Source organism: Siphateles boraxobius, unplaced genomic scaffold (genome assembly GCF_051911475.1).
Source record: "Siphateles boraxobius isolate OS27281-9 unplaced genomic scaffold, OSU_SipBor_1 8, whole genome shotgun sequence".
In the NCBI taxonomy this organism is placed as follows: Eukaryota; Metazoa; Chordata; class Actinopteri; order Cypriniformes; family Leuciscidae; genus Siphateles; species Siphateles boraxobius.
This window is the reverse complement of record NW_027509208.1, coordinates 8,547,149-8,573,837: the sequence shown is the minus strand read 5'-3', so window position 1 is coordinate 8,573,837 and position 26,689 is coordinate 8,547,149. Positions and strand designations below refer to the sequence as shown.

Here is a 26,689-nt window from a genome sequence, read left to right as displayed (position 1 = left end):
CAACTGGATTACACAAATCACCAGAAAAGATCAAATCCATAATGGAAGCACCTCCACCGACCAATGTAAGTCAATTACGCTCTTTTCTTGGGATGATCAACTACTATGGCCATTTCATTCCAAATCTGGCATCTGTTTTGAACCCCCTCAATGCTCGTTTATGTAAAGAAAAGAAAAGTGCTTGAGTGTGGCATGTGAACAATAATTTCAGAAAGTGAAGAATCTCCTTACTTCACCAGCTGTACTCGCACATTATGATCCAAAATTACCCATTAGTCTCGCCTGTGATGCTTCCCCATATGGGGTGGGGTCGGGGATATCACATGTGTGCCCCGATGGGGAGGAAAAGACGATTGCTTTTGCGTCCAGGACACTCAGTAAAGCGGAACAAAATTATGTTCAGATCGAGCGTGAGGCCCTGAGTATAATTTTTGGAATTTACAAATTCCATCATTACTTATATTGAGGAAGGTTTACCCTCTTTACTGATCATCAACCTCTAACGGCTGTTATCAGTCCCAACAAGAACATTCCATCCATGGCAGCAGCTAGAATGCAACGATGGGCTCTGAACTTAGCCGCCCATGACTATGTCCTTGAGTATAAGAAAGCAGCCTTACATGCCAACGCAGACAGACTGTCGCGGCTGCCATTACCAGTGACACACACTGAAAAAACGGACACGGTGGATGTGTTCTATGCTGCCCAGGTAGGGACCCTGCCTGTCAGTAGAGTTGAAATTAGACGTGACACCCTAAAGGATCCCACTTTGTCACCTGTGCTGTACATGGTTTCAACTGGACGGTTCCCGAAATCTAAAGTGGTACCTCAAGACTTGCTACCCTTTGTGACACGTCGCCAAGCGGTCACAGTTGTTCAAGGATGTTTAATGGGGTGGAGTCATGTCGTGGTACCAACCAAGCTTTGCTACCGGGTGTTAGCTGATCTGCATTTGGGCCATCCTGGGGTGGTAAGGATGAAACATCTGGCCCGCAGCTATGTCTGGTAGCCGGGCATTGATGGACAGATTGAATCTCAGTCCAAAGCATGCCAGTCTTGTCAGCGTATACAAAATGTCCCCAGTCCTGCACCAATTCACCCATGGACTTGGCCAGCTCAGAAAAGATACATGTGCATTTTGCCGGTCCCTTTGAAGGCCATATGTACTTCATTGTAGTTGATGCACACTCCAAATGGCCGGAAGTCTCAATTACTACCACCAGCAAAACCAATCAGGTTTTACGAAGACTTTTCAGTCATTATGGCATCCCTAATGTCATTGTCAGTGACAACGGGCCACAGTTTTGTGCTGAGGAGTTTTCATGCCCTGAAGGCAAATGGGGTGCAACATATTTGATCTGCCCCATATCACCCCTGTAGCAATGGACAAGCTGAACGTTTTGTCCAAACATTCAAACACGCTCTAAAAACTTCAAAAGTGGGTACAGAAACACTCTGCACGCTACCACAAAGGAGTCACCTGCGATGCTATTCCTCAACCACAAACTAAGAACCTGGCTGGATCTTCTAAAACCTAGTTTCACCAAAACAGTGAGTCAGTCCCAGGATGCCCAGCAGTTATGACGCCAAAAACACTCTAAGTTCAGAGAATTTCGTGTTGGAGAGTCCGTTCTTGCTCGTGACTACAGAAAGGGGGAAAAATGGATACCTGGAGTGGTGATGTCCGAAACGGGACCTGTCTCCTACATCGTCAATATGGGTGTTTCTGGAATCTGGAAACGTCATGTAGATCAATTACTGAAACAAGGGACTGAATCCTCTGAAACTCAGATGGAACCAGAAGTTGCTGGACCTGATAATTTTCAGGCACATCCGCTTCAGGAGAACATCGAGTGAAAGACTGACAATCTTGTGGAGATGATGGTTGACAAACCAGGGTCAGGCAACATTGACCAATCACCCCCGGGGACTGTACAAACATGGGAAAGACTATTTAGCGTTATCCTACCCGTCTCACTAGACCACCTGACCGCTATCAAGCATTTCTAATCTACATAAAAGGGATAGATTCATGAAGAGTAAGACGTGTCGCTAAGTAGTTTTTGTTGCCATTTTTGGAGCCTCGGGTGTCCGCAGAGACCGCGTTGTTTTACAGTGTGTTCAGGGGACAGGCAGCTAGTGGATAGTGAGGAGATGTTTGCTGTATGTGACAAAAAATCACCTTTAAGTTGGGAGGAAATGTTATGTATTTAGTGTTTAACTCCTCATGAAGCCTCCTCACTCCTTGATCCCTTCTTTTACTGTCTATGCTCGATCCTCGCCTCCTTGCGGAGCAATTAGGGAATTGACATAGATATCCATAATAAAATAAATTTATGGATATCTATGGGAATTGAGATGTCCTTCAAGATGGCTGCGCTCGATCGGTTTCCGGGTCTTAGGATGGAGGACGGAGGAGCGAGGAAATGAGGAAGGACATTGAGAAGCACCCTGTTTCATTGCGTTAATGTTATCTATAGCTACTCAGAATATAATGATATTCTGATAAACGCAACACATACTACTTATGGCTATTACAAGATCCAGACTTCACCATGTTTAGAAATACTTAAATTCATCGGATTGGATGCAGAGATCAACGGATGAGGTGAATGCAAAGACATATGATGCAATAACTCTTAATGGTAATGCTAAAAGCTCCCCATAGATCACTTGTTATCTGTGAAGTGCCATTAGCTATCTTTCGCAGTAGTGGGTGAAGCATACTTCAGCACTGGCACTTAAAGCTGTTCTCAGCTTATATTTAAAAGATACCTTGACAGTTAGAAGATAGATGAACTGGCTCGTGAAAAAAAGTAAAAGACCATTAATCACAGAGCAAATATTCTGTGTCTAAGACAATGAAAATGTAGGCTACTACTCTCACAGAAGCTCAGAATAAACACCAAAAAGTACCTTAAAGGATCCTAAAGTATTTCATTTGACAAAAAGGCACCATAAAAGTTTGTATAGCACACAAGTTGTATTGCCTCTATATTGCCCAAGTTACATCGACTACGTTTATAGTGCTTTTTTGGAACTTGACGCTGCTGGTCGAGATATACACTGCAAAGTGGTGCTGCTCACAGTGAATCCCATAAAAAATAGAAATTATACATTATAAATTTCTTTAAAGTGGTTAATATTATATAATATTTATATACTTTTTATTTAAAAAGACTTTTAAACTTTAAAGTCTTTAAAATGGCTCCGGTACAACAAATAATGGCTGACTAGGAAACAGTGATTCTGGCAAATGTCGCACAAGAAAGCTGATAATTTTTATCTACTATATCACAGAACAGACTCTTCTGCAGACATGCTCTGTAGCAATTTACTTCAAGGATTGCATGGGCTTGCAGAGGCTTTTGGCAGCGCTACATCTACTCTGTCAGTAAGTGCAATGTGGTCTTTGGGAGCTGAGGGATACCTTGCTGGATTCGCTTCTCTGCTGCTGGCCACTCAGTCTCTTCCACTCAGATCGATTTACTGTTGAAGCACAGGCCTTAAATCACAGTGCCATGGCTGTGCTGACTCCACTGCACTTCACTCCTTGACCTGGGGCGGAAAAAACTCAGCAAGAAACGAATGGCTGTCACAACATCATCTATCACCACTGCCCCCTCCATCTCAGGACACAGTCTACCCATGCAACCCCCCCAGGACTTGGGCACTGTGCTTCTGCTGCATTATATCCAAGTGCTCTCCACAGGCTTCAATAGAGCATTACATCATAAAGAGATCATGCAAGCACAAAGAAATGATTTGCAACATGTTATTAGAGCTGACATGGAGTAATGCAGTGGTGTGGAAGTCTTATCTGAAAGACAAGAGTAAGAGGTAGGCTGTTGTTGTTTGATTCATCTAAAAGGCCACAATCTTTTTCTCACTATGTTATTCAGCATTACATGGATTGAGGGTGAGGAAATGTTGACAAAATTTTCATTTTTGGGCGAACAATTCCTTTAAGGCATTTTCACTTCACTTTCATTGTCTTTGTTCTGAAACAGGGACTTAAATTATTACAATTTTGCATTTTCTCCTTAGTTCGGTTGGCTTTCACAAGGCAACATTTAAGAGTGTACCAAAATGTGTTTATGCAAGTCAAATGTGAGTAAAAATGGTCCTCTAAATGGTCATAGTGCACTTGTTTATGTTCCGGGATTCATGGCGGTCATCCATTAATATGGACAAGTTACCCACACATATACTGTATACGAATGTATCAAAGTCTTAATTTCCTAATTTATATATACACAATTTATCAATTTGAGCGTGAATCAAGGATAGAATTCTTGCAATGCACCTGTTTCAGAGAAAAGCAATGACTTGATGAAGAGGTGCTCTTTTATTTTAAACTTCAATCCTATAACTTAACTGCTGTCAAGGTGAAGCAACAGTTTGATATTGCTGATCGAATTAATTAGTCAATATGTTTATAGCAAGTTACCTAAATAATAACATATCCGTGTAGCGGAAGTTTCAGCCGACTTGATTTCAGTATATTGTGACATATTTCCGAGAGGAACAGAATATCAAATTAGAAATCAGCGGGCGGGGTTTCATTTTAGCATATGTTCTTGTCATATTCAATATAACATTTATGGAAAATGCATAAAAGAGGTTCATAGCAAATCTGGTCAATGTCTAAAAACTTTTCATTGAGTTGAATGTTAGAATTGAGTATGATTAGAGGACAACGTCATGTGGCATCAATAGTGTTTTCAAGCACACTTTTGAATTGCTTAATTCTTCAGTCATAAAAATATATTTAGCATTTCCGCATGAGTGACCAATTCAATTTAGAAATGAAGATAATTGCAAATACGCTTAATATGAATGACATGCAAGATGGTCCTCATTTTAATTACTTTTCAGAAAATGGATGAAGCCACATTATTTCTTAAGATTGAACATGAACATTTTGTCCTCTACAACAAATCTGGCTGTCCCAAACGGATAAAAAATGATTAGTTTATTGACTGAGAGACAATGTACTCAAAAGCAATATCTGGCTACATTAATAATAGTAAAAGCCCTAATTAGACTAACTCTAAATGAACTGGATTGAGCCATAGATTACATCTTATCGTGACTGTATATTCATCAATGAATATTTGTCAGAAACATTCGCAGATAAATGATTTAATACGTCAAAACAACCAGTTTATGCTCTAAGTGACCAAAAGACTAATTTCAGATTGTTCTCTCAGGATCAATGACATTTAAATATATCAGATAAACACAGATATAAATGTCTCTTGTGATGCCTTTTGTCGTCATGCAGTAAAGGAACCAAAAATAGGCTGAAGACTGAGTGAGTGCTTAAGTATTTTGTTTATGATCATTTTAGATTGTGTTATGCTATCATCTTTTTTGAGTACACCTATAAAATTCCCAGAGGTCTCTTTGATCTCTTTTATAACAACACCATTGACATAATGTCTACTGAGAGCACGCGGAGACAGAAACATGGGGTTGTTAAGGTGCAAGGTTCCCTCAAACCATATTGAATCTGCCAAGAGAATACCCACAGCCAGTTTGATTCACAATTCAATTTAATCTTCAGCAGAAAAAAGCCCAGAATAGACTGAGGGTTTCTTTAGGTGAGGAAGAACAAATAAAGAATTCAAGACTGGGAGATAAGGGACAGAAATCGAAAAGACGGAGAGGAAGGAAAATAATCAACGTGAGCTCATCTTGATTGAACACAGGCCTAATGGCCTGGACTCAATTGAATGAAAAATCGGACAGATCTACCTCAATGTACAAAGAGCCGTCAATCTCTTTTTTTAACTAGATTACAGCACCTTTTAGGGTTGGTCAGCAGGCAGGGGAGAGGACCGCTGCAGACCAAGCAGGACTTCCTGGCATCAAGCTGTAGGATCAGCAATTGCCTGAATACACCCCTCCCTGTTCTGCGACCCTTATTCCTACTAATCTACTCTGCAGGATGCCATGTCTCAACTAATGAAATGGCATTAACTTGGACTAGAGCCTATCACTAAAACCAAGCACTCACATTGATTCCTATTGACTACGTTTGTCCAGTACTTAGGAGAACGCATGTATGGTGCCTGCATTTCTAATAGTATCGCACTAGTTTTCTGATTCTTTTATGAGAAGTATACCCAGGCAGGTAGATTTTTAAATTAAGTATTGTCTAAATAATACTGTAAATTACTCTAATTACTTTGAGATCATTAGTTAAAGGTGTGTTTAAACTGCACTAAACAATCCTTGTGGTGTTTACCAAGTGAATAAATCGAAATATCTGCCAGTTCACTTTTAAGAGCCAATGAATGATCGCTGTGATTAAACAGAAGCAACACACTGGAGACACGGTGTCTGAGGTGCTGGCACTGGCAGACTCTGACTCAGTCCATAAAACAAGACCTATAAATTAAGATTCAATTTATTCTGGGTAGAATTTATTGGTTTGGTGATTTACTGGAGCAACCTCATTTAGGATGATCACATCAGAGGGCTCCTCAGTCTAATTAAATTCGATGAAGGAGGGGGGTTTAGTGCAAAAGTGTAAGCTGTCACCACACACTGCAGTTTGGTAGAGAAAGAGGTGGGATAATTAATTAATTACCAAAAAAGATCCCAATAATTTGTCAAAACTATAAAGATATATAAACAAAATTATTGGTCATTTTTTTTCTTTCTGATTCAATTTAAATCCTTATTAGGCATATAGACTGACAATATACTGTTATATACAGTCAAACTAAAATGTATTCAGACACCAGATATAATTTTTGATATTTTTTAACTAGTGGGTGCAGTTTACACTCTTTAGTTAATTTAAGTTAGTGAGGATAACAAAATAAATTAAACTGTGATATATATTATACCCAAAAGTTCTTCATACAGTGGACTACCAGTAAAATCTATAAAAATTTGGGACCAAAAATTATTCAGACACTTTGACCTGACCATGTTTTGTGTCTTAAGTGTTTTTTCTTAAATTGCTAATGTGACCTTTTTACACCACAGACTGAACAAAATGAAGCATTGCTCAGTAATTTGTTGACCTAAATTGGTATCTAATTATGTACTTAAATTTAACAGCTGGCAGCTTTTCAACCCAATTCATTGGTCAAACAGTCTAACAGAAGGACGGCCAAAACATCAACTGATTTGATAACTGTAAATTCTAGTCATATTTTATTACCATTTTCTAAACTATCCACCTTATTCCTGACGAGTTTACTGCGTTTTGAATTATGGGTGGCACTTCCGGTTTGGGGAACTCCCATTCAAAAAGACTGAAACGAATCATTTCAAATCATAAGGTTGCCCTACAAATAAAGCTGATCCGTCAGTTTAACTTAATGAGCTATTAGTTTTCTTTCATGTTTTATCTAAGAATAACATCAGAATAACGTAACACTTGGTATTTTAACGTGACAGGTTATAACAAGAATATCTATAGTGAGAGCTCTGCATTCTTTTCCTCATGATTATTTTCTTTTTTTCTTTTGAATTTCGCTGTAATAGTATGATAAAGGTCAACATATACTGCACCTTTGTGGTCTGTTCTCCCGATTTAATTTACGATGTAGCCTATACCAATTCACTGGAATACTCCCCAAATACTGCACGTCTCTTTCCAGGTTTGGTTACACAGGTAAATTTACAATTTATTATGTCAAAATGACTGAAATCACTTTAAAATAGTATCACGCAATGCTGTAGTAAAACATTTTTTTATTATTATTAAGGCAACGTATGTTACATAATACAGATTACCGCCGATATGTTGCTGTGGAAAGATACTTTTTCATAGATTATTCATGGTCTGTTGAAAGTACCTTGTTTATGCTTTTACACTTTTAAATGTCCTTTTAATGTTCAATGGTTGAAGGGTAAGTAGAATAATGTAAAGTCATCGTACACGGTTTAAAAATATATTATTGCGTCCAGAGCTAGTCTTTCACTGATTGTTTACAGCTTTACGGAAGTACACCCATAATTCGCGCAAAGCGTCATGGGGCGCAGGAATACTGTGGATAGCGAATAAACTTTAATAACGTGAGAAATGTTGAAGGTGTCTGAATAAATTTTGGTTTTACTGTATGTATGTATACTGTGAATAGCGAATAAAGAATACTGTGGATAGCGAACTTTAATAATGTGAGAAATGTTGAAGGTGTCTGAATAAATTTTGGTTTTACTGTATGTATGTATATATATACAGTAAAACCAAAATTTATTCAGACACCTTCAACATTTCTCACATTATTAAAGTTTATTCGCTATCCACAGTATTCCTGCGCTATCCAGTATTCCTATATACACACACACACACACACACACACACACACACACACACACACACACACACACACACACACACATATATATATATATATATATACACACACATACATACATACATACATACATACAATATACTGTTACATAGCTTAAATATGTAATATCACAAAACACACATGTTTTGCACTGGTCTAAAAAACTGTAGTTTTAGCACCAATGCATTATGTAAATTAGATCATACAGTAGCCTAATTAGAAGGGACCAATGCGTTTGTTCCATCAACCAAAAACCAGGATTCGGATATAAGCCTAATTGAACTAGAAGTGTTTATAGCCTACTAAATCTGCTCTTCCTGTTCGTGACTTCAATACTTTGCCAATTTTACTGCCTTTTACCATTTATTTTTTTGGCTTTCATGTCATTTTTAATTTATTGAAGTATTTTCATTTGAACTTTGTTTCAGCTGTTAATCAAATCCCATTTGGATGGTAATACACACACACACACACACACACACACACACACACACACACACACACACACACACACAATAGCTACGTCATTTAATTTACCACGCAAGCCATGCTAAAATTAAAATTCTGCCACCTAAACAAAAGGGGTGGATGGCAAACTGTCCCCTCCCCCATGGCTTTCTCCCTTACTGCCTCATGTGCTCTGTGTCTGTCTACTCGGCAGAGTACATTCAACTCGCCCCGAATACATGCTTATACTGTCTAACGGCGTGACCTAACCAAACGTAACCCTAAGGGTCCTCGTTAAATAAATCTCTTCAGCTCAACCCAGAAGCGATAGAAAACATGTGATTTCGTCGCTAATGTGAATGGCTATCACATTAACAATAGTGCGTTATCTTGGCGCGCGTCTCTCACTGGACGCCGTCACGTCAGCTGGTGCTATAGAAGTAACTAAGAGGTGAATCCACAGTCTAGGGAGTAGGGACCTATTTGAGCACCGGCGTCCGTGCGATTCACCTAGTCAACGTGTGTTCTCCGTGCTGTTTTGAGTGCCCGTAACTTATGTGCCGTGTACTGACATCATTTCATCATGCCTGGCAAGAAATGATTTCTGATTCAGCGCTCGACTCACACAGAATCGCGCGCGGAGAGAACTTTGCTTCGCAACTCTTGTGTGGATACGGCACGCGCCACGGCAGCGCGCGGAGGAACAACAACTTTCCTCAGAAACAGCGCTAGCGTCCTTCCTATGTCGCTTCAAACCCTTTCATGTCACCAATTATTGTCGCTCTAATTGGAAGAGCATGTTTCAGATACCATATCTGCTTAAACTCTGGGAAAACATCGTTGGTAAGCCTTGAGAAGCGGATAATAAATGACTTTTATGCGCCTCAGACTCGCGTCCTCGCTAGGTGGACTGTGAAGAGACAGAAGAGGAATGTTTATCCGAAATTCATTGCCGCTTAGTTTGGGTTTTTTGCCGCTTTTGTTCAGTCACTGTTTTCTCTCAGTATTTTTTCCGCTATTGCAGGTAAGTTGGAATTAGCAGTTCAGTCGTTGATGATAATTCACAGTGAAGTACAATAAACGAACAGTCGCGAAAATTCACGTGCATAACGGTCACAGTTTTGGATTATCTAACGTTACTGCGCTGAGATTGAATATATATATATATATATATATATATATATATATATATATATATACATACATACACACATTAAAATACGCCATTTATATATTTTAAGTCATTAACCATCGACAGGTTTGGGGAATGATGTTTGAAGATTTCACTTGAATGCACTTGTGACATTTTGATTTTACACATCTAATAGTTGTATTTACTACTAGAATACTTTTTATTCTACTCTCCTCTCAGTTCCAGCACTGGTTAAAGTAATTGAAATTGAACTGTTTTCTGGAGACTTGGCTTTTGGTCCTTTTACTACTGTCTCATGTGACAATAGTGCTCACAAGACAAGCAAAAGTGTTTCTAGGATGGCCTATTAGGGGGAGGCAGTGTCAGGGTTCACCCCTCAATACTCCCACTCCTCTGGGGGTCTGAGGCTCTGCGGTGTGGGTGGCTGCTCTCTTTGAGAGACCTCAGCCTCCACACACCCTTCATTCTCCACTTTAGTGGGAGGGAGCTCCCATTCGCCAGCATGCCGAGAGAAAAAAGAGAGTGCTTGTGGTGTTCTCTTCATTGTAAATTCTAAGTACTATTGTGAAAAATCTCTTTTTACTATCCAAGTTTTTGCTGCACTACACATGGCATGGTGATGAAAGTGACAGAAACACTAATCTAATTTGTGCTGTTTTCTTCACCCTAGTTTGCAAGAGGGGAGCTCCAGAAGTCATGCTCGCGAACCACAGTGGCACTGCTGGAAGGAAGCTGCCAGTTGCCATGCCAGTGTAGACCCTACCCACCATTACCGCCTCCACCCCCTCCTCCACCACCCCCAAGGCTGCTGGCTCCAACTGGTGAGTAGCTCTGCCCTGTAATTATGTCTCTGCAGTCCTGATTCATAGTTTTCAGTAATGTGAGACCTGGAGGGCTAAACATCTATAGAACTGCTGCTCCGGCCTGTTAATTTTACACACGTTTCAAGCCATGAATATTTAGATAACCTCTCTAAAGAAGGAAAATAAAGATATGTTCAAACAAACTGCAAGTTTTGTCCACATACAGTACCCGCCGCAGTATTTCAATCACTAATAACAGCGCAAAGTTCTTAAACGCTTAACGTGGCTTAATTTATTAAAGGTGCAGTTACATTTACCTTTGACTGGTGAAATTTCACTGGTGCAATCCAGTGGAAGTGGGAGTTTTGTGAGTGCAAAAAATACCTGACGCAGTTTATTCATGTTCAAGTAGGTCATGCGATTTTGCTGTATGATCATTAGAAAGCTGCTTGGTTTGAAAGTGACTTCATACATAACTATGCTATAGACAACATACAATAGATCTATTTTGCCTGTAAAATTTTGCCTAGATAAATGGATTTAATAGGGCCCTAGTTAACCTAGATAAATGTGCGCTATTTTTTTATGCATATCCAAGTGTTTGTGCGGAGTGTTGAAGCTAAAGTATTAGTGTGCTTGCACGACATGGAGGCGCCGTGCAATCATTTGTATACCTTTATTTGTGTAAACTCACATCAACAACAAAACTTTGTGTTTTAAAAAAAATAACAAGCAAGATGCGCTTTCTGCCGTCTCAATCTTCGTCAACTGGAGCTCGTCACAAAAATGAACCGCAATTCAGCGTGTAGGGTACTTGCCTCACAAACATGAAAATACACTTGATATCTATATAAAGCTTGAAATGTCTTCTTTTAAACTAACCAATTCATATTGAAAACATATACTCTCTGATTATGTAATCCGTCTGAAAGTTGTATTTCCTCTATACTGAGTGTCCACTATACTGTGGAGTTGGTGAGTCAGCATCGTCAACTTTATCTTTGCAGTCGACACTAAGAAAACACTACTTTATTAATAAATTATTAAAATGTCTCCTTGCTATTTTTTTTCAGACACATTCATAATCATTACTTTTGCCCGTGCTTTGCGGCAAGCTTTATGCGTGTGCTTGAGCGCGGAATAGGCTATTATATTTAGGGCTGAAACAACTAATCGATTAAAATCGATTATTAAAATAGTTGTCAACTAATTTAGTCATAGATATGTTGCTAAATAACTTTTATTTGCCGTAAGCGGCTCATTTCGTAAATATTTTAAATCTGCGGTGACCAAAGTGTGGCAGTAATGAGCCACCAGAGGTTTTACTCAGCCAGTACAGCAGGAGAAGTAGCGAATAGCCAATAGCTGGCCTCGTTTTATGTCACGTGCTTCCCGCACAGTGGCTCTGCGTCTCTGCAGCATTCAGCGAGATGGCGGAGGCAGGCGGCAGTGGAGTAAGCTCGAGAAAGAGAAAGAAAAAAGCTGAAGATAAAACTAATCGAACGAATTAACCATCAAATAAATAAATAAATAAATAAATAAATGTTCAGCTTCTCATCTGCGGTGATGCGTGTTGCAGTAGCGCCGTCATATCTGGCTATAACATTAACGTTACATATAGCCTATATAGCACGCTCTCACATGTTTATTTTTTAGCATTTTTGGGAGGAGTAAGATTTACACGTGGTTTCAACAACCAGATGCATTTACACTTGTCCAGTTTCGTCTGCAATGATTCTCAGATCTCCTCCTGAAGCGGTTTGAGCGATCGGATTCAAATCCGTCTCGAATGCGTTTCGGAGGGCATTTACAACTGTTCTTTTCACGATCAGATAGCTATCCGATCTGAGAAAACAATGCTACTGTGTAAACAGCTTTGTTTACTAACTTTGGGACAGTCACACTAGATCTATTTTGTCTCGAGCATCAGGTTGCACAATCAGTTCGCTCGCAACATAAGTTATGGATTAAAATAGCGCTACTATAGAAATTAAAACGGTGTTTACTAAGTGAAGCATTAAATATAAAGGCAGTTAATAACAGCAGCAGTAAAAGATTGTTTTTTAGTCACTGTAGTCAGTGGTTTTCAGCGAATGCTTGTGCACTAATGCATCATTTTTCCTGTCATTTTAATCAAGCCTATTAGCTTGCTGCGTATCTCCATTCTCTTCTTATAGCATTTTTCTACTACTAAGTTTTAATTGTTTTTCAAGCGCAATCTACTGCGGCTCTATTATTAATCGATTAATTGATAATTAATCGATTATCAAAATAATCGTTAGTTGCAGCCCTAATTATATTATGCCTATATATAGCCTACTAAAGGCTCATGGTTTAGTATCCCAACCCCTCAGTATATTTAAGTTATCAAATTAATGTAAACGTGCGATTAGTCGACCAATGGCTTGAATTAATGACTACTAGTCTTTAGCCAGGGGCAGCCCTAGAACACAGTTTGTAAGCTCAAACCCATTTCTCTGCATCACCTCTGAAAGGTAGCTTTCTGTGTCTCTCAAATTAATCTTGCAATCTAGGATTTCCTCTAACAAGTGTAATTTTATCTCAGTTGTCATGTTGTCAGAATCTGCCGTGAGTTCAATCCCCAAAATTAATGAATTGGCTGTGGCTGCACGCTTTGCCAGAAAGACGGGCGAGTTCTTTTAATCATATTTTTTCACCTTCCTTTTGAAGGTTGCTTACAAGCAGTTTAATAGATTGCGCTTCTTGCTGAAACAACGTTCATTTCCTGACATTTCCAGTTTTGAGAAATGGACATGGCTGGAAAGTACGTTGCTGGTCGCAATTGACACAAGGCTCAATCCGCTTTATTACAGGGGGAGGAAATTTTAGATTTGTCGTCAGGGTTTCCTGTCAGGCGCTCAGGAAAGCCAGATCAATGAGGCCTATCAATCTGCCTCTAGAGTTTTAGCCTTCTAGTTTAGGTCTAAGTAATGTACTCTCACAACAATGGCAAGCTCTTTGGGAAAGAGAATTTTCATAAGAATTTATGAAAAATACATTAGTATGTGCCTTTCATCCATACCTGCCTCATGCATACATGCTTGATACATCTTCAGATCTGAAGCGAACAAAATCAATATTTACCATGAGTAGCCTGAAAGACTTTAATGTTATGTTTTCAGTCTGTGACATGAAATGTTTGAGGGCGAATGCAACATAGCTATTAACAACCGTGCAAGGGCTGAGGATTTAACTGTAAAAGGCGGTTTTGATAAGTAACCAGTTGTAGGATGGTGACAGGCTTTGCCTTTAGGGGGTGAAATGACTTTAACATTAGCTTATTAAAATTATTCATGAGGAAGTTGCATTTAATGAGGTCTCCCACACCTGTCGTTATTGAAGCAGTGATAAAAGGTTTAAACTGAGCAATGTATTATATTTGTGCAAAAGGAAAGGCTGCTTCAGAGAGCCGGATTGCAATAAGAAGTGTTACCGCCCTAAACCTAATAGTAGGATTTAATGTCAGTTTGACTTTGACTGAATATTGGAAGCAATAAAATAACAAGATGTTTTTTTTAAGTCGCCATTTATCACACATCGTCTTAACCAGTTTGTCCAATAAATGTCCACAATGGATAATGCAACACTGTATTGCTCTATATTGTATTGTCTTTATAATAATGCTTTTGGAGCAGACATAGTACTGATTGAACCCAGAATATGTACACATTTTTATCTCAAGATTAGTCTGAATCTATTTTTAACAGAACTGCTGAGGATGTAGATGAGGGGAAGTAGATTAGATGGAATTGCTCCTGGGCTCTTGAAGAACACACTCTTTTAAGCCCAAAAAAGGGCATGTGTGGCAGTCAGAAACTCAGCTAACCTTACAGAGGTGCTCCGAGAGACTAGGATTGTCGTTGTGACAAATTATAGTAGCCTAAAAGCCCGAAGAGCCCGTCTTCATAGGCTTTTACCTTAAGCTGTGAAGAATTTGATATTTAGGTGTTCAAGCACAAAGTGCTGAAAACCTAATGTATTTGTACTGATTTTTATTATTATTATTCTCCGCTAAAATGCATCTTGCAGACCAAACCGTAAGTGCTAGAGACATGATATTTGGGATTAAGGTAGCACAGAAATCGAGGAGAGGTTGAGAGAGTATGACCCCGATTGGCCCATAGGTGGCGCTGTAGCAACAAAAACATGAAACTGCTCATAACTCCTAAACCGTATGTCGTACACTCACGTGTCTTATATCATTGGAAAGCTGGACTCCTGAGGAACAAAAGGTATATCTCCGATTTAATTTCCGGTATGCAATTTTTCCCGCCATTTAGAATTTTGTCGAAAAACTACTTTTGTGAACCAGTGCAGAAATGTTCTCTGGAGTCTGAATATCAATAATTATCAAAACAAAGTTGAAATTTTGATTCACGGTCGCTAGGGGTGCAAAATGATCGTTGTGGGCGGAACCTATTTTACTAAAATGGCTATAACTCAAGAAGTAAATGAGATAGCTTCACCAAACTCGGTACACATGTGAATGAGTTGATTCTGAGGTCACAGTAAAAAAATCGCGATGATCGAACACTAGGTGGCGCTATAACATGAAAAAAACATAAAAAGGGCTCTGACCACCTGACCGTTAGTCCGATTGACTTGAAAATTGGTATGCAGTGTCTTGGTCCAAGTCCCCATTTATGTATATAAGGACATTGGCGTATCTCAAAAAACATGGCCGCCATCGGCCAATGAAGTTTGAGCACTTGTGAGACGAGGTTAACGGAGGCCAATCGGAACAAAACTCGATAGGCATGTTCAACTCATGGCCTAAGAGGTCTGTAAGAGTTTTGAAAGAAATCGGCCACTAGTTGGCGCTAACGAGTTTTATGGCTCTGTAATCACGTGGTGTTGCACACATCCCCACAATATGCATATCATTTGATCGATCTCCTCATGCTGAACAACTTTGCCTCTATAACCATTGCTGTCAATCAAATCGTTCATTAAATATTCACGAATATGTTAAAAACCTACTTTTGCGAACTAGTCCTAGGTTTTTCCCCCGATCGGAACCAGACCAGTCTAGGACAATTCTCTGGACTCTCTAGATCAATAATTATCAAAAAAAAAATGAACTTTTGCATTTGGGTGGCGGTAACAGGGTACTTTAGAAAAGGGGCTTGTCAAAATACACTCAAAAGCCTATAAATCATAAATAAAAAATCAGAACTTCACAAAAATTGATGAGCATATGTGTCATAACATGGCGAAGAAGCATGCAAAGTTTCATGGAGATCGGACCATAGGTGGGGCTATAATGTTAATAAGTAATATATGTTAAAAAGCTTTAAAACCATATATTTCCTATGGTAAATTGCCTGTTTAAAACCAGTGCAGTACAATTCTCTGGACTATCTAGATCAATAATTGTCAGAAAAGGTATAACTTAATTTTGATGGCTATAATAGGGTGTAAGTTGGATGGTTATAACAGCTATAACTGCTTGTATGGCTATAACAGCCAATAAGTGGTATTTTACTGCCCCCTGCTGTCATTTCATCATACTACTCCCTAATATTGTTATATATAATTCATATTTAGACTTTATAAAATAATTATTTTAACATTTACAGTCACATTTTGTTAAAATTCATGTATTCACAATTGTGTCACAGGAAGGCTGAAAACGAAAGTATAACGTTAGGCCAGACCCTCCCAGTACAAATTCACTCATAACTCGAAAACGGAAACTCCCTGTGCGCTCAAATTTGGATGGTAAGGTCCTCTATTGGGCCTTGATCGAAATCTATCGTCGCGGGCCTCGGGAGCGCCCCCCGCGGATCGCTAATTCGAGAGACCCCCCGTATTTGAACGGCTGTAACTCCCGACCTAGACCACCTAGATTCTTATGGGATAGCTCGTTGGAAAGGTACGAGTTTGGCGTGATTTGGCCTGGGCATTCCCGAGATATAAGCCCCAAAAGATATGCCTTTGAACGGGCATAACTCCCGGCCCCGATCGGCCACCAACACCGTGATGGTCTCGTTCAACAGGGCTCCTCGGACACTATCTAAGTTCTGAGTTTCAGATTTTTTCACTTTCTCGTTCCCAAGATATAAGTGAAAAACCAAATTTCCATTCATTCATTTCAACTCTATATAGGCTGTAATACCACTGTTGTCCACTAGAGGGAGCAGCAGGATTATACATGTTTAATCTTTTTATCAGCTTTCAGTATTGGCTTACAAACAAATGCTTAAAGCTATTTTTTTAAATTAGTTGTATATTATTACATCACAAAGAAATATGTGAAATGCTTATAGACCATTAAAAGAGATTTCAAAAATAACATATCCCACACGTGTGTGTGTGTGTGTATGTAATATGGAGTTAACATGAAAAAACTGGTTTGCTTTAGTGCAGAATACTGGTGAAACCAAGTTGTTTAAAATGAAAGTGAGCCAATAAGTGGTCTTCTACTGCCCTCTGCCGGCCATTTTACTTCTTAAAGCTATTTTTTTATTATTATGATGGACTGGTAATATACTTTAATATTATAAAACTATATTACCTAAATATTCAACTAAACTAAATGAGATTTTATCAACTATATTAAACTAAATTAGATTTTCACAATAACATCCCAAAATTGTGTGTGTGTGTGTGTAACCATGCATTGAGTAAACATGAAAATGTGAGAAATTTTTTTCAATAAAATTATATGATTAAAATTAAAACTAAAAATTGCGTTTTAAATGGGAAACCTGTAATACGCTTTTTTTACCTACCATTTATTTAAAATATCTATAGCTATAACAAAATGTGTTTAAGCATTTTTATTAGAGTTAATATGAAAAACGTGCCATTAAAAAATACATGGAATCAAACCAAGTCATAGAAAACAAAACTGTATTTTAATGCCAGAATAATACAATGTTTTTTTTTTAAAACAATGCATATGAAAATAAGTAACATTAACAATCAATTAATTTATTCAAGTTCAATCGTTTGCATATTGAAGAATGTCTCTGTGGTATCATTTCATTCATTTCAATTTTTTGCACATATTAAAGAAGAAAAGTTTTTGCATTAATATATGTTCAAAACTATATTGCATATTAGGAGTGTAAATATTAATCGATTCGTATCGATGAATCGATTATACAGCCGACGATTCGATGCGTCTGCAAGAGTATCGATTAATGTGTTTGTTTTGCCGCCTGTCTATTTTCAGCATCCGCTCATATGTGTACAAACGATTGTTGTTATGCACTGGGCTAACGTCGGAACGGAACGGGCACGGTTTGCATGAAAAATCGCTAATTATGCAAACACTGTCTGTCATGCGGACCCGGGTGCGCACTGGGGTACCAAACCCGAGACTGTCTGGAGGAGGTGCGCTGAGTTCGGTTGCACTCGAACCGTGTCGCGGCTCGCGTGAATGTGAAAGCATCATGGACTCGGGTGCGGACTTGTTCAGGAAGTAAGTGACCTGCGCATGCCTTTTAGCTGGTTATGATGTATTTAGTTAAATAAAACACATGTAAGGGATGATATTGTAGATAATTTACCTTGGATAAGAGCGAGAGTGAGTCTGCAGTGTATTCGCACACACATAGCGCGTTGACTCAGGGCAACACATTAATGGAAATCCACTGTCTCCTGCTTTTGCAATCAGCAAAAAGCCAAATGCGACACACAGTAAACCGGTGTTGTTCACTCAGCTGTGCATAATAGCACCAAATAAAATAAAATAAACACAATATATTTACCCGCATTCTGTTTTCTATCATGCGTCGTGCACGTTTGCGATGTCGTAAGATGCACAGAAACGCACCAGGATTCGATAGAATCAAGTTTTGAACTGTATGCAGTAACTGTTATAATTTGCTGTTCTATTTGCAGTGCATTGAGCACAACATACACATTATGTGAATAGAATACTGTTCCTGTATTCTCAATAAAAGGCAAATTATAAACATTTTTGTTGATTTATTTGAAACTTAATAGATATCATGTAAAAAATATCGATTATTGAATCGTATCGAATCGTATCACGGGGAATTCTGAAGTATCGAAAATAATCGAATCGTTGGCTTAAGAAATCGGTATCGTATCGAATCGTCATGTAGGCTCCGATTTACACCCCTATTGCATATATATATATATATATATATATATATATATATATATATATATATATATATATATATATATATATATATATATATATCCTTCTAAAAAAATTAGCATATTGTGATAAAGTTCATTATTTACCATAATGTAATGATAAAAATTAAACTTTCATATATTTTGGATTCATTGCACACCAACTGAAATATTTCAGGTCTTTTATTGTTTTAATACTGATGATTTTGGCATACAGCTCATGAAAACCCCAAATTCCTATCTCAAAAAATTTGCATATTTCATCCGACCAATAAAATAAGTGTTTTTTTAATACAAAAAAAGTCAACCTTCAAATAATTATGTTCAGTTATGCACTCAATACTTGGTCGGAAATCCTTTTGCAGAAATGACTGCTTCAATGCGGCGTGGCATGGAGGCAATCAGCCTGTGGCACTGCTGAGGTGTTATGGAGGCCCAGGATGCTTCGATAGCGGCCTTAAGCTCATCCAGAGTGTTGGGTCTTGCGTCTCTCAACTTTCACAATATCCCACAGATTCTCTATGGGGTTCAGGTCAGGAGAGTTGGCAGGCCAATTGAGCACAGTAATACCATGGTCAGTAAACCATTTACCAGTGGTTTTGGCACTGTGAGCAGGTGCCAGGTCGTGCTGAAAAATGAAATCTTCATCTCGATAAAGCTTTTCAGCAGATGCAAGCATGAAGTGCTCCAAAATCTCCTGATAGCTAGCTGTATTAACCCTGCCCTTGATAAAACACAGTGGACCAACACCAGCAGCTGACATGGCACCCCAGTTGACACTGGACTTCAGGCATTTTGGCATTTCCTTCTCCCCAGTCTTCCTCCAGACTCTGGCACCTTGATTTCCGAATGACATGCAAAATTAGCTTTCATCCAAAAAAAGTACTTTGGACCACTGAGCAACAGTCCAGTGCTGCTTCTCTGTAGCCCAGGTCAGGCGCTTCTGCCGCTGTTTCTGGTTCAAAAGTGGCTTGACGTGGGGAATGCGGCACCTGTAGCCCATTTCCTGCACACGCCTGTGCACGGTGGCTCTGGATGTTTCTACTCCAGACTCAGTCCACTGCTTACGCAGGTCCCCCAAGGTCTGGAATCGGTCCTACTCCACAATCTTCCTCAGGGTCCGGTCACCTCTTCTCGTTGTGCAGCGTTTTTTGCCACACTTTTTCCTTCCCACTGAGGTGCCTTGATACAGCACTCTGGGAACAGCCTATTTGTTCAGAAATTTCTTTCTGTGTCTTACCCTCTTGCTTGAGCGTGTCAATGATGGCCTTCTGGACAGCAGTCAGGTCGGCAGTCTTACCCATGATTGCGGTTTTGAGTAATGAAACAGGCTGGGAGTTTTTAAAAGCCTCAGGAATCTTTTGCAGGTGTTTAGAGTTAATTAGTTGATTCAGATGATTAGGTTAATAACTCGTTTAGAGACCCTTTTCATGATATGCTAATTTTTTGAGATAGGAATTTTGGGTTTTCATGAGCTGTATGCCAAAATCATCAGTATTAAAACAATAAAAGACCTGAAATATTTCAGTTGGTGTGCAATGAATCTAAAATATATGAAAGTTTAATTTTTATCATTATATTATGTAAAATAATGAACTTTATCACAATATGCTAATTTTTTGAGAAGGACCTGTATATATATATATATATATATATATATATATATATATATATATATATATATATATATATATATATATATAATATATCCGTGAGACCTCCGGCTTGGAACAGCTGTAACTCCCTACCTAGACCAACAAGATTCTTTTGGGATAGCTTGTTTGAAAGGTCCCGTGCTCATCTAGCTTCACAAAGAAATATTTGAAATGCTTATAGACCATTAAAGTATATTTTCATAATGACACATCCCAATAGCATTGAAAAAAACAACAACAATATTTGTGAACAAATGTCTGTAGAGAAGCGCTTCCTGGACTCAAGTGAATAAGTTTGAGGTGCTCTTTGGATAGGAAAAAACATGTAGAAATCAACAGGAACATCCAAGGCACTCTCTTTAGAAAAGTTAAAAAGCCTTTATTTCTATGGCTAATTGATTTCTAATTCTATTGATTATGACAAAGCCATAGAAATAAAAGCTTTTTAACTTTTCTAAAGAGAGTGCCTTGGATTTTCCTGTTGATTTCAACAATATTTGTGTGTCTGTGTGTGTGTAAGCATATGTCTACATATGAGTGCAAAAGCACCTGTGAAAACGTATTATTAATAAGTATAATGGCCAGCAGAGGGCAGTAGAAGACCACTTATTGGCTCACTTTCATTTTGACAGACCTGATTTTCACCAGTATTCTGCACTAAAGCAAACCTGTTTTTCCATGTTAACTATTTTTTTTATCAAAGTATATGACTTTTGACACTTCACATCAATGCTAGCAATCATGGTAAATCGTGCTACAGTCCTGGTAAATCATTCTAGAATGTGGTATATCATGATAAATCATCCTATAACATGGAAAATCGTGGTAAACTGGCAAATCATGCTAGAATCATGCTTAAATCATACTGGAATGTGTTCAATTGTGGTAAACCATGCTAAAACAGGGTAAATCATGGTGAATCATACTAGAACTTGGTATATCATGGTAAACTATGGTAAATAATGCTAGATGCATGGTAAATCATACTGGAACATGGTAAATCATGAAAAATCACACTTAAATTTGGTATATCATGGTAAATCATGCTAAAACAAAGTCTATTCCATCTATGATGTCAGTGGTTAAATGCTTGCTACATGAAACTTAATGTCTTTTGATGCTTTTGAGATTAACTGCCTTAACTGCTTGAACACCGATAAATGCTGCTTGCAGCTTTAATATTTTTATGGTGCTAACCTATGTGTCAATCAAGATGTAGTTTGCAGTGGCAGTAGTGGTCGCAACAAAGGAAGTAGGATTTCCTCTTTTTTTAAATGACCTTTTCCATCATCTAACACGCACTAACTTAAGGTTAATCTGGAAAAAACTTTAATAATAATATCACTTTTAAATGTTAATTTTTAGCAAATCTCAAATTGTACATTACAATGTTGTAATGTCTAAATTCACTTATAGCATTTTAAAACAAGTGATTTTAGATGTTGTGGTTTTTGTTAATTTATTTTTTTTTGTTTTTTACAAAAAGTTGCTGCCTAAAAACAACAAGATAACACAGAGAGCTTTGAAATGGAAAGTACTTCTTTGCTCTTGTCAGCCGTTCTCCCTCCGGGCCTGTCGACTTGACTCCCCCCTCCTGACAATCAAAGTAAGGGAGAGAAAAAGCAAAGCTAATGTCTCCCAGTCCGGAGGGCTGTTTTGTCTTGCAAGTGTATCTGCCTGTTTATGCTAATTCAAAGCATTTCAACATTAGTTAAGCGTTTCAGTATCTTTCGAATTAAGTGTAGCCAAATCAAAAACACATTGTAACAAAACACAAATAAAGTGAAACAAATTCATCTGTCCTATATCTTCGCATCAGGTGAAATCATGGCAGGTGACAGCACATTTCTGAGATAACCAGGCAATGTTTTTGCTTGTAGAGCATGACGGATTGTAGAAAATTCTCCCTCGTATCACACTTCTGAATTATTCAAATGTGTGGAAGTAGGATAGCTTGCTATAGGGAGAAATGTAAAATTGTTCTACACAGTGAGAAGGCAGTCAGTGGCTCTGCTTCTGTGAAGTGCTACAATACATAACATTGTAAAATAATAGGTGTACAGTTAAAGATTGGCATACTTAAATGGGCCTTATTATGCTTTTCTACTTTTCCAACTTTAGTTAGTGTGTATAAAAAAACATCTGCAAGGTTGCAAAGCTCAAAGTCCACTCCAAAGGGAGATCTAGTGTTTTACACTAGCTAGGGCTGGGCGATTTTGCCCAAAAAATAAATTTTCGATTTTTAAAGAAAATTCGAGTTTCGATTCGATTTTCGATTTTTTTTTTCAATGCACTTAAATGACTGCAGACATCAGATATAGTGTCAAAAGTGCAACTTTATTGCTATGATTGTCCTCAAGAGTTACAATGCGTAGAATCCCAAAACAAAAAGTAAATGAGGCTCTGTCATTCAACAATTTCAAGCTTTAACCCAGGTTTAAGCAAAAGTGCAACAACTTCACAGTAGCTTAAATTTTCTGTTCAAGAAATCAGATAATTACAAATTTTGTAACATATAACATTACAATTAAAAAAATAAACTCTTCTCAGTATAGTGTGAATATAAAAAATGAAACATGCCTGTGGCAGACATATAGCTTGCTCAAAGAGTGAACAAATGTAAACTTTTATCTATAACAACAAAACACATGCTTGTTAGATCTCTGAAACATTGTGCATGCTCATTCTAAACATTTTTTGCAAGAAAGATGAGCCTGTCCACAACCTCTGGCTTAAGGCAGGCCCGGTTGCAGGTAACTATTCCCCCACCCACACTAAATACCCTCTCTGAGGGGGCACTAGTGGCTGGAATAGAAAGATATTTTTTAGCCAGTAAGCTTAGCCTTGGAAAGTTGGGCTGATGCAGCTTCCACCATTCAAGAGGATCTGTGTCTGGCTCTATGTCTGGAATAAGGAAATATGTTGCAAGCTCAGTCTCAATTTTTGTTTTCTCAGATTGTGGGTGTGGCGTGGTGGATGGTGCACTGTTTTTAAAGAAGGCACCCAGAGTCATTTTCTTTTTTGGTGGGGTGTTCTCTTGAACAGCTGAGGGACCAGCTTCCTCTGTGGTAGAGCTGCAGAGAGCAGAGATCTCAGACACTGCTCTTTTTTTGACAACTTCCAGTTTGCTAGCATCAATGTAGGTTGTACGGAACCTCGGGTCTAAAAGTGTGGCCATGTCCAAAAGTTCCTCTTTCTCCAAATCACTGTATTTACTTTCGAGGTAACGCATGATGTTCGCTTTGATTGTTTTTGTTAGCTCCAAATCTTCCTCGTCTGGCAGGAGGAGACTTGTTTTAAACAAATGCAGCACTGGTTTGATGCATGACACACTGACAAATGATTCCCCTGACAGTGCATCAGTGAAGTCCTGGAGAGGTTTCACTGCTTTGTTGGTGGCTTCTAATACTTCCAAATCTTGCCACGTGGGAACAAGATGACGCGTTTTCTTGTCCGCACCCAGGACACGAGTTATTGCCTTCTCTTGCTCAAGGAAGCGCTCAATCATCTTTTGACGAGACCCCCAACGTGTTGGGGATTCTGAGATCAGAAGATGCTGGGGAAGTCCAAGCTCAGCCTGCACCTCTGTCATGTCTCGCCTTTTTTTCCAGCTGTAGGAGAAGGCTGATACAGCTTTTTTGCAGACCCCTATGGCCCGATCGATCCTTGGGTCCTTCACACCATTCTCTGTAATAAATGTGAAAAGATATTTAGTATATTTTTTGTCACTCCAAACTATTGTTTTGTACTTTTATCCCAATTTTAATAGCTGTAACACTGTTTAATACATAATGTATAATGAATGCAGATTAAGGAAAAGTCAGGTTTATTTATGTAAATAAACTAAAATAAACTGTAAATATGAATTTATGTCTGTGTGTAAACCAGTTGAAATATATACCATGTTCTGGCTATTAAATTATGAGCAAACAGTACTTTACAATGTGCAAGTATGTGCACCTATTTATTCTTACACCAACTCTTACCTATAGCGTTGTGGAGTCTGTGGCCAAAACACTGCAAGCTGGGCCAGTTGTTGTCCTTAAGGGCTTTTATGATGTTGGTGCCACTATCAGTTGTCATGCAGACGAGTCGTTCCTCCGAAAGTCCCCAGGAGCTGAGAGCGTCTTTTAAGCCATGGGCAATTATCTCACCAGTGTGGTTGTCTGGGAAATACGCTGTCTGAAGGCAGATGCTGCGCAGAGTCCAACTAATGTTGATGTAGTGAACCGTCAGACTCAGATATGGCTGCATCGTCCGGCTGGACCACAGGTCCGTTGTGGCTGAGTAAAACTGCATCTCCTCCAGCTCACTGCTGATCTTTTCCCGAGTTGTATTGTACAGGTGAGGCAGCGCTACATTGGCGAAATACTTGCGACTGGGGACAACGTACCTCGCATCTAATACTTTTAGCATGTGATTAAAGCCTCGCTTTTCGACAGAATAAATTGGCAGCATGTCTGTGGCAATATAAAACGTGATCGCCTCTGTAATCGCTTTCCATCGCGCTCCGTTCTTATCATAAGGCACACAGTTTGTAAAGCTCTCAGGAAGTGTAGTTTGCTTTTTAGCAGGTGTGCTAGAGGAGCCGTTTTCGCTACGGAGCCGGCTGCACTTCTCCCATTCTTCGCGATGTTTATTCCTCAGGTGCTGGAAAAGATTTGTTGTACTGCTGCTTCCAGTAGCAACAGCCTTGAAACATATTTTGCAGCAAGGCTTCGTCTGTGTTGTGTCTGCTGCATCAAAACCAAACCAGTTCCAAATTACGGAATTACCTGTGCCTTTCTTTGGAAGTAACGTTAGTTCTCTGCTACACGCTGCCATGTTGTTTTGACTGTGTAACGCGGGGCGGGGGCTGGCTCATATCGCGCTACGGTAACGCACAAGGACGAAACGCGGAAAAGTCCGAAAAAACTATTGTGGAAAAAAACTCGAGTTTGCAAAATAAAAATCGTTTTAAACTACAAAATCGATAAATCGATTAAATCGATTTTTTGCCCAGCCCTAACACTAGCTGTGTGCTTTCATGTCATGTTCTGTGTGAACACGTGGCTTATGAGTGTTCTCATTGTTCTTCATGTCTCATTTTGTGTGAGCACTTTGCTTGTGATTTGTTTTACTGGCCATGTGCTTGTGTTTTTTGTCATGTTTGGTTGTGAGCACATGGCTTGTCATGTGTTTCCTTGTACCATGTGCTCTCCTGTCGATTGTGTGTACTCCCATCTTGTTACCTGATTTTTGGTTAATTTGCCCCACCTGTCCTCCCTTGTTACCTGCCTTGTTTGCTCCCTATTTATTCTCCTTGCGTTTGCAGTCTTGTGCTGGTGGCGGTAATGCACATTAAAAAGTTGTTTGCCAACCACCATTAAAAAAAATCAGAAGATGAATTTTGTAGAAAGTTTGTATATTGTTTTATTTTGTTATTAAAATAAAGCCCATCAACTCTGCACCTAAGTCCATCTCTCCTTTCACCATCCCACACCTGACAGTTGAGTTAAAAAAAAAAAAAGAGCTTCCCCTCTTTTGAAAGACCAACAGCCGCCACTTGCCATTGATTTTAGACCAGGTTTTTGTTAGTCAATGGAGCAGTTTATTTCAGTTGCCTCAAAATAGCAACGCACCAACAATGCGTCTGAACACACCTAATTTTCACACCAGCACGCCCATGGGCGCAAAGAGAGTGGTTCAAATTTATTTTAAATACTGTTCAGGAACATTATAACCCCAACGTTTATCTGTGCACTGCAGATTTTATGGAGAACAGTTTTTTTTTTGTTGCTTTTGTAAGCAATAGCTTTTGTAAGATTGTTTACTGTGTTTTTAACCCTTTAAGGTCCGCACCAAGAAAAAAGTGATGGAAAAATCTTTTGTTTGCATTTCTTATCTCCTTATGTCGCTAGTAACCAGACTCAATGTATTTTTTTTCAACACATCCCATAATTTTTAAAATATCGGCCTCTACCAAATGGTTGAGATGTCACTTAATGGTAAAAAAAAGGTACCGGAATTCATACACATATTGCCATACTTTTTCATTGCCCATCATAATTTATGATCAAAATCTTTTCTAATCTTGACAAACACATTGTCAGAAAGGTCTGAGTCTCAAGGTTCCATATTTTTTGACAGAAGTGATTAGGGATGAGTCGCGATCTTCGAATAGTCGAATAGTCG

At 38.7% G+C, this 26,689-nt stretch overlaps 1 protein-coding gene across 2 annotated transcripts in view; it reads left to right on the top strand.

The window, feature by feature from the left end:
- The first annotated feature begins 8,973 nt into the window (after positions 1–8,973).
- prima1 (proline rich membrane anchor 1) overlaps positions 8,974–26,689 on the top strand; it is a 95,008-nt gene continuing 77,292 nt past the window's right edge. Inside the window, exons 1-2 of one of the 2 annotated variants that reach the window (XM_077219456.1) lie at positions 8,974–9,792; positions 10,592–10,742. In XM_077219456.1, the coding sequence (XP_077075571.1) occupies positions 9,700–9,792; positions 10,592–10,742 (244 nt within the window). In that variant the 5' untranslated portion in view covers positions 8,974–9,699. The remainder of the gene's footprint in view (positions 9,793–10,591; positions 10,743–26,689) is intronic. The other variant, XM_077219457.1, reaches the window with a different exon arrangement.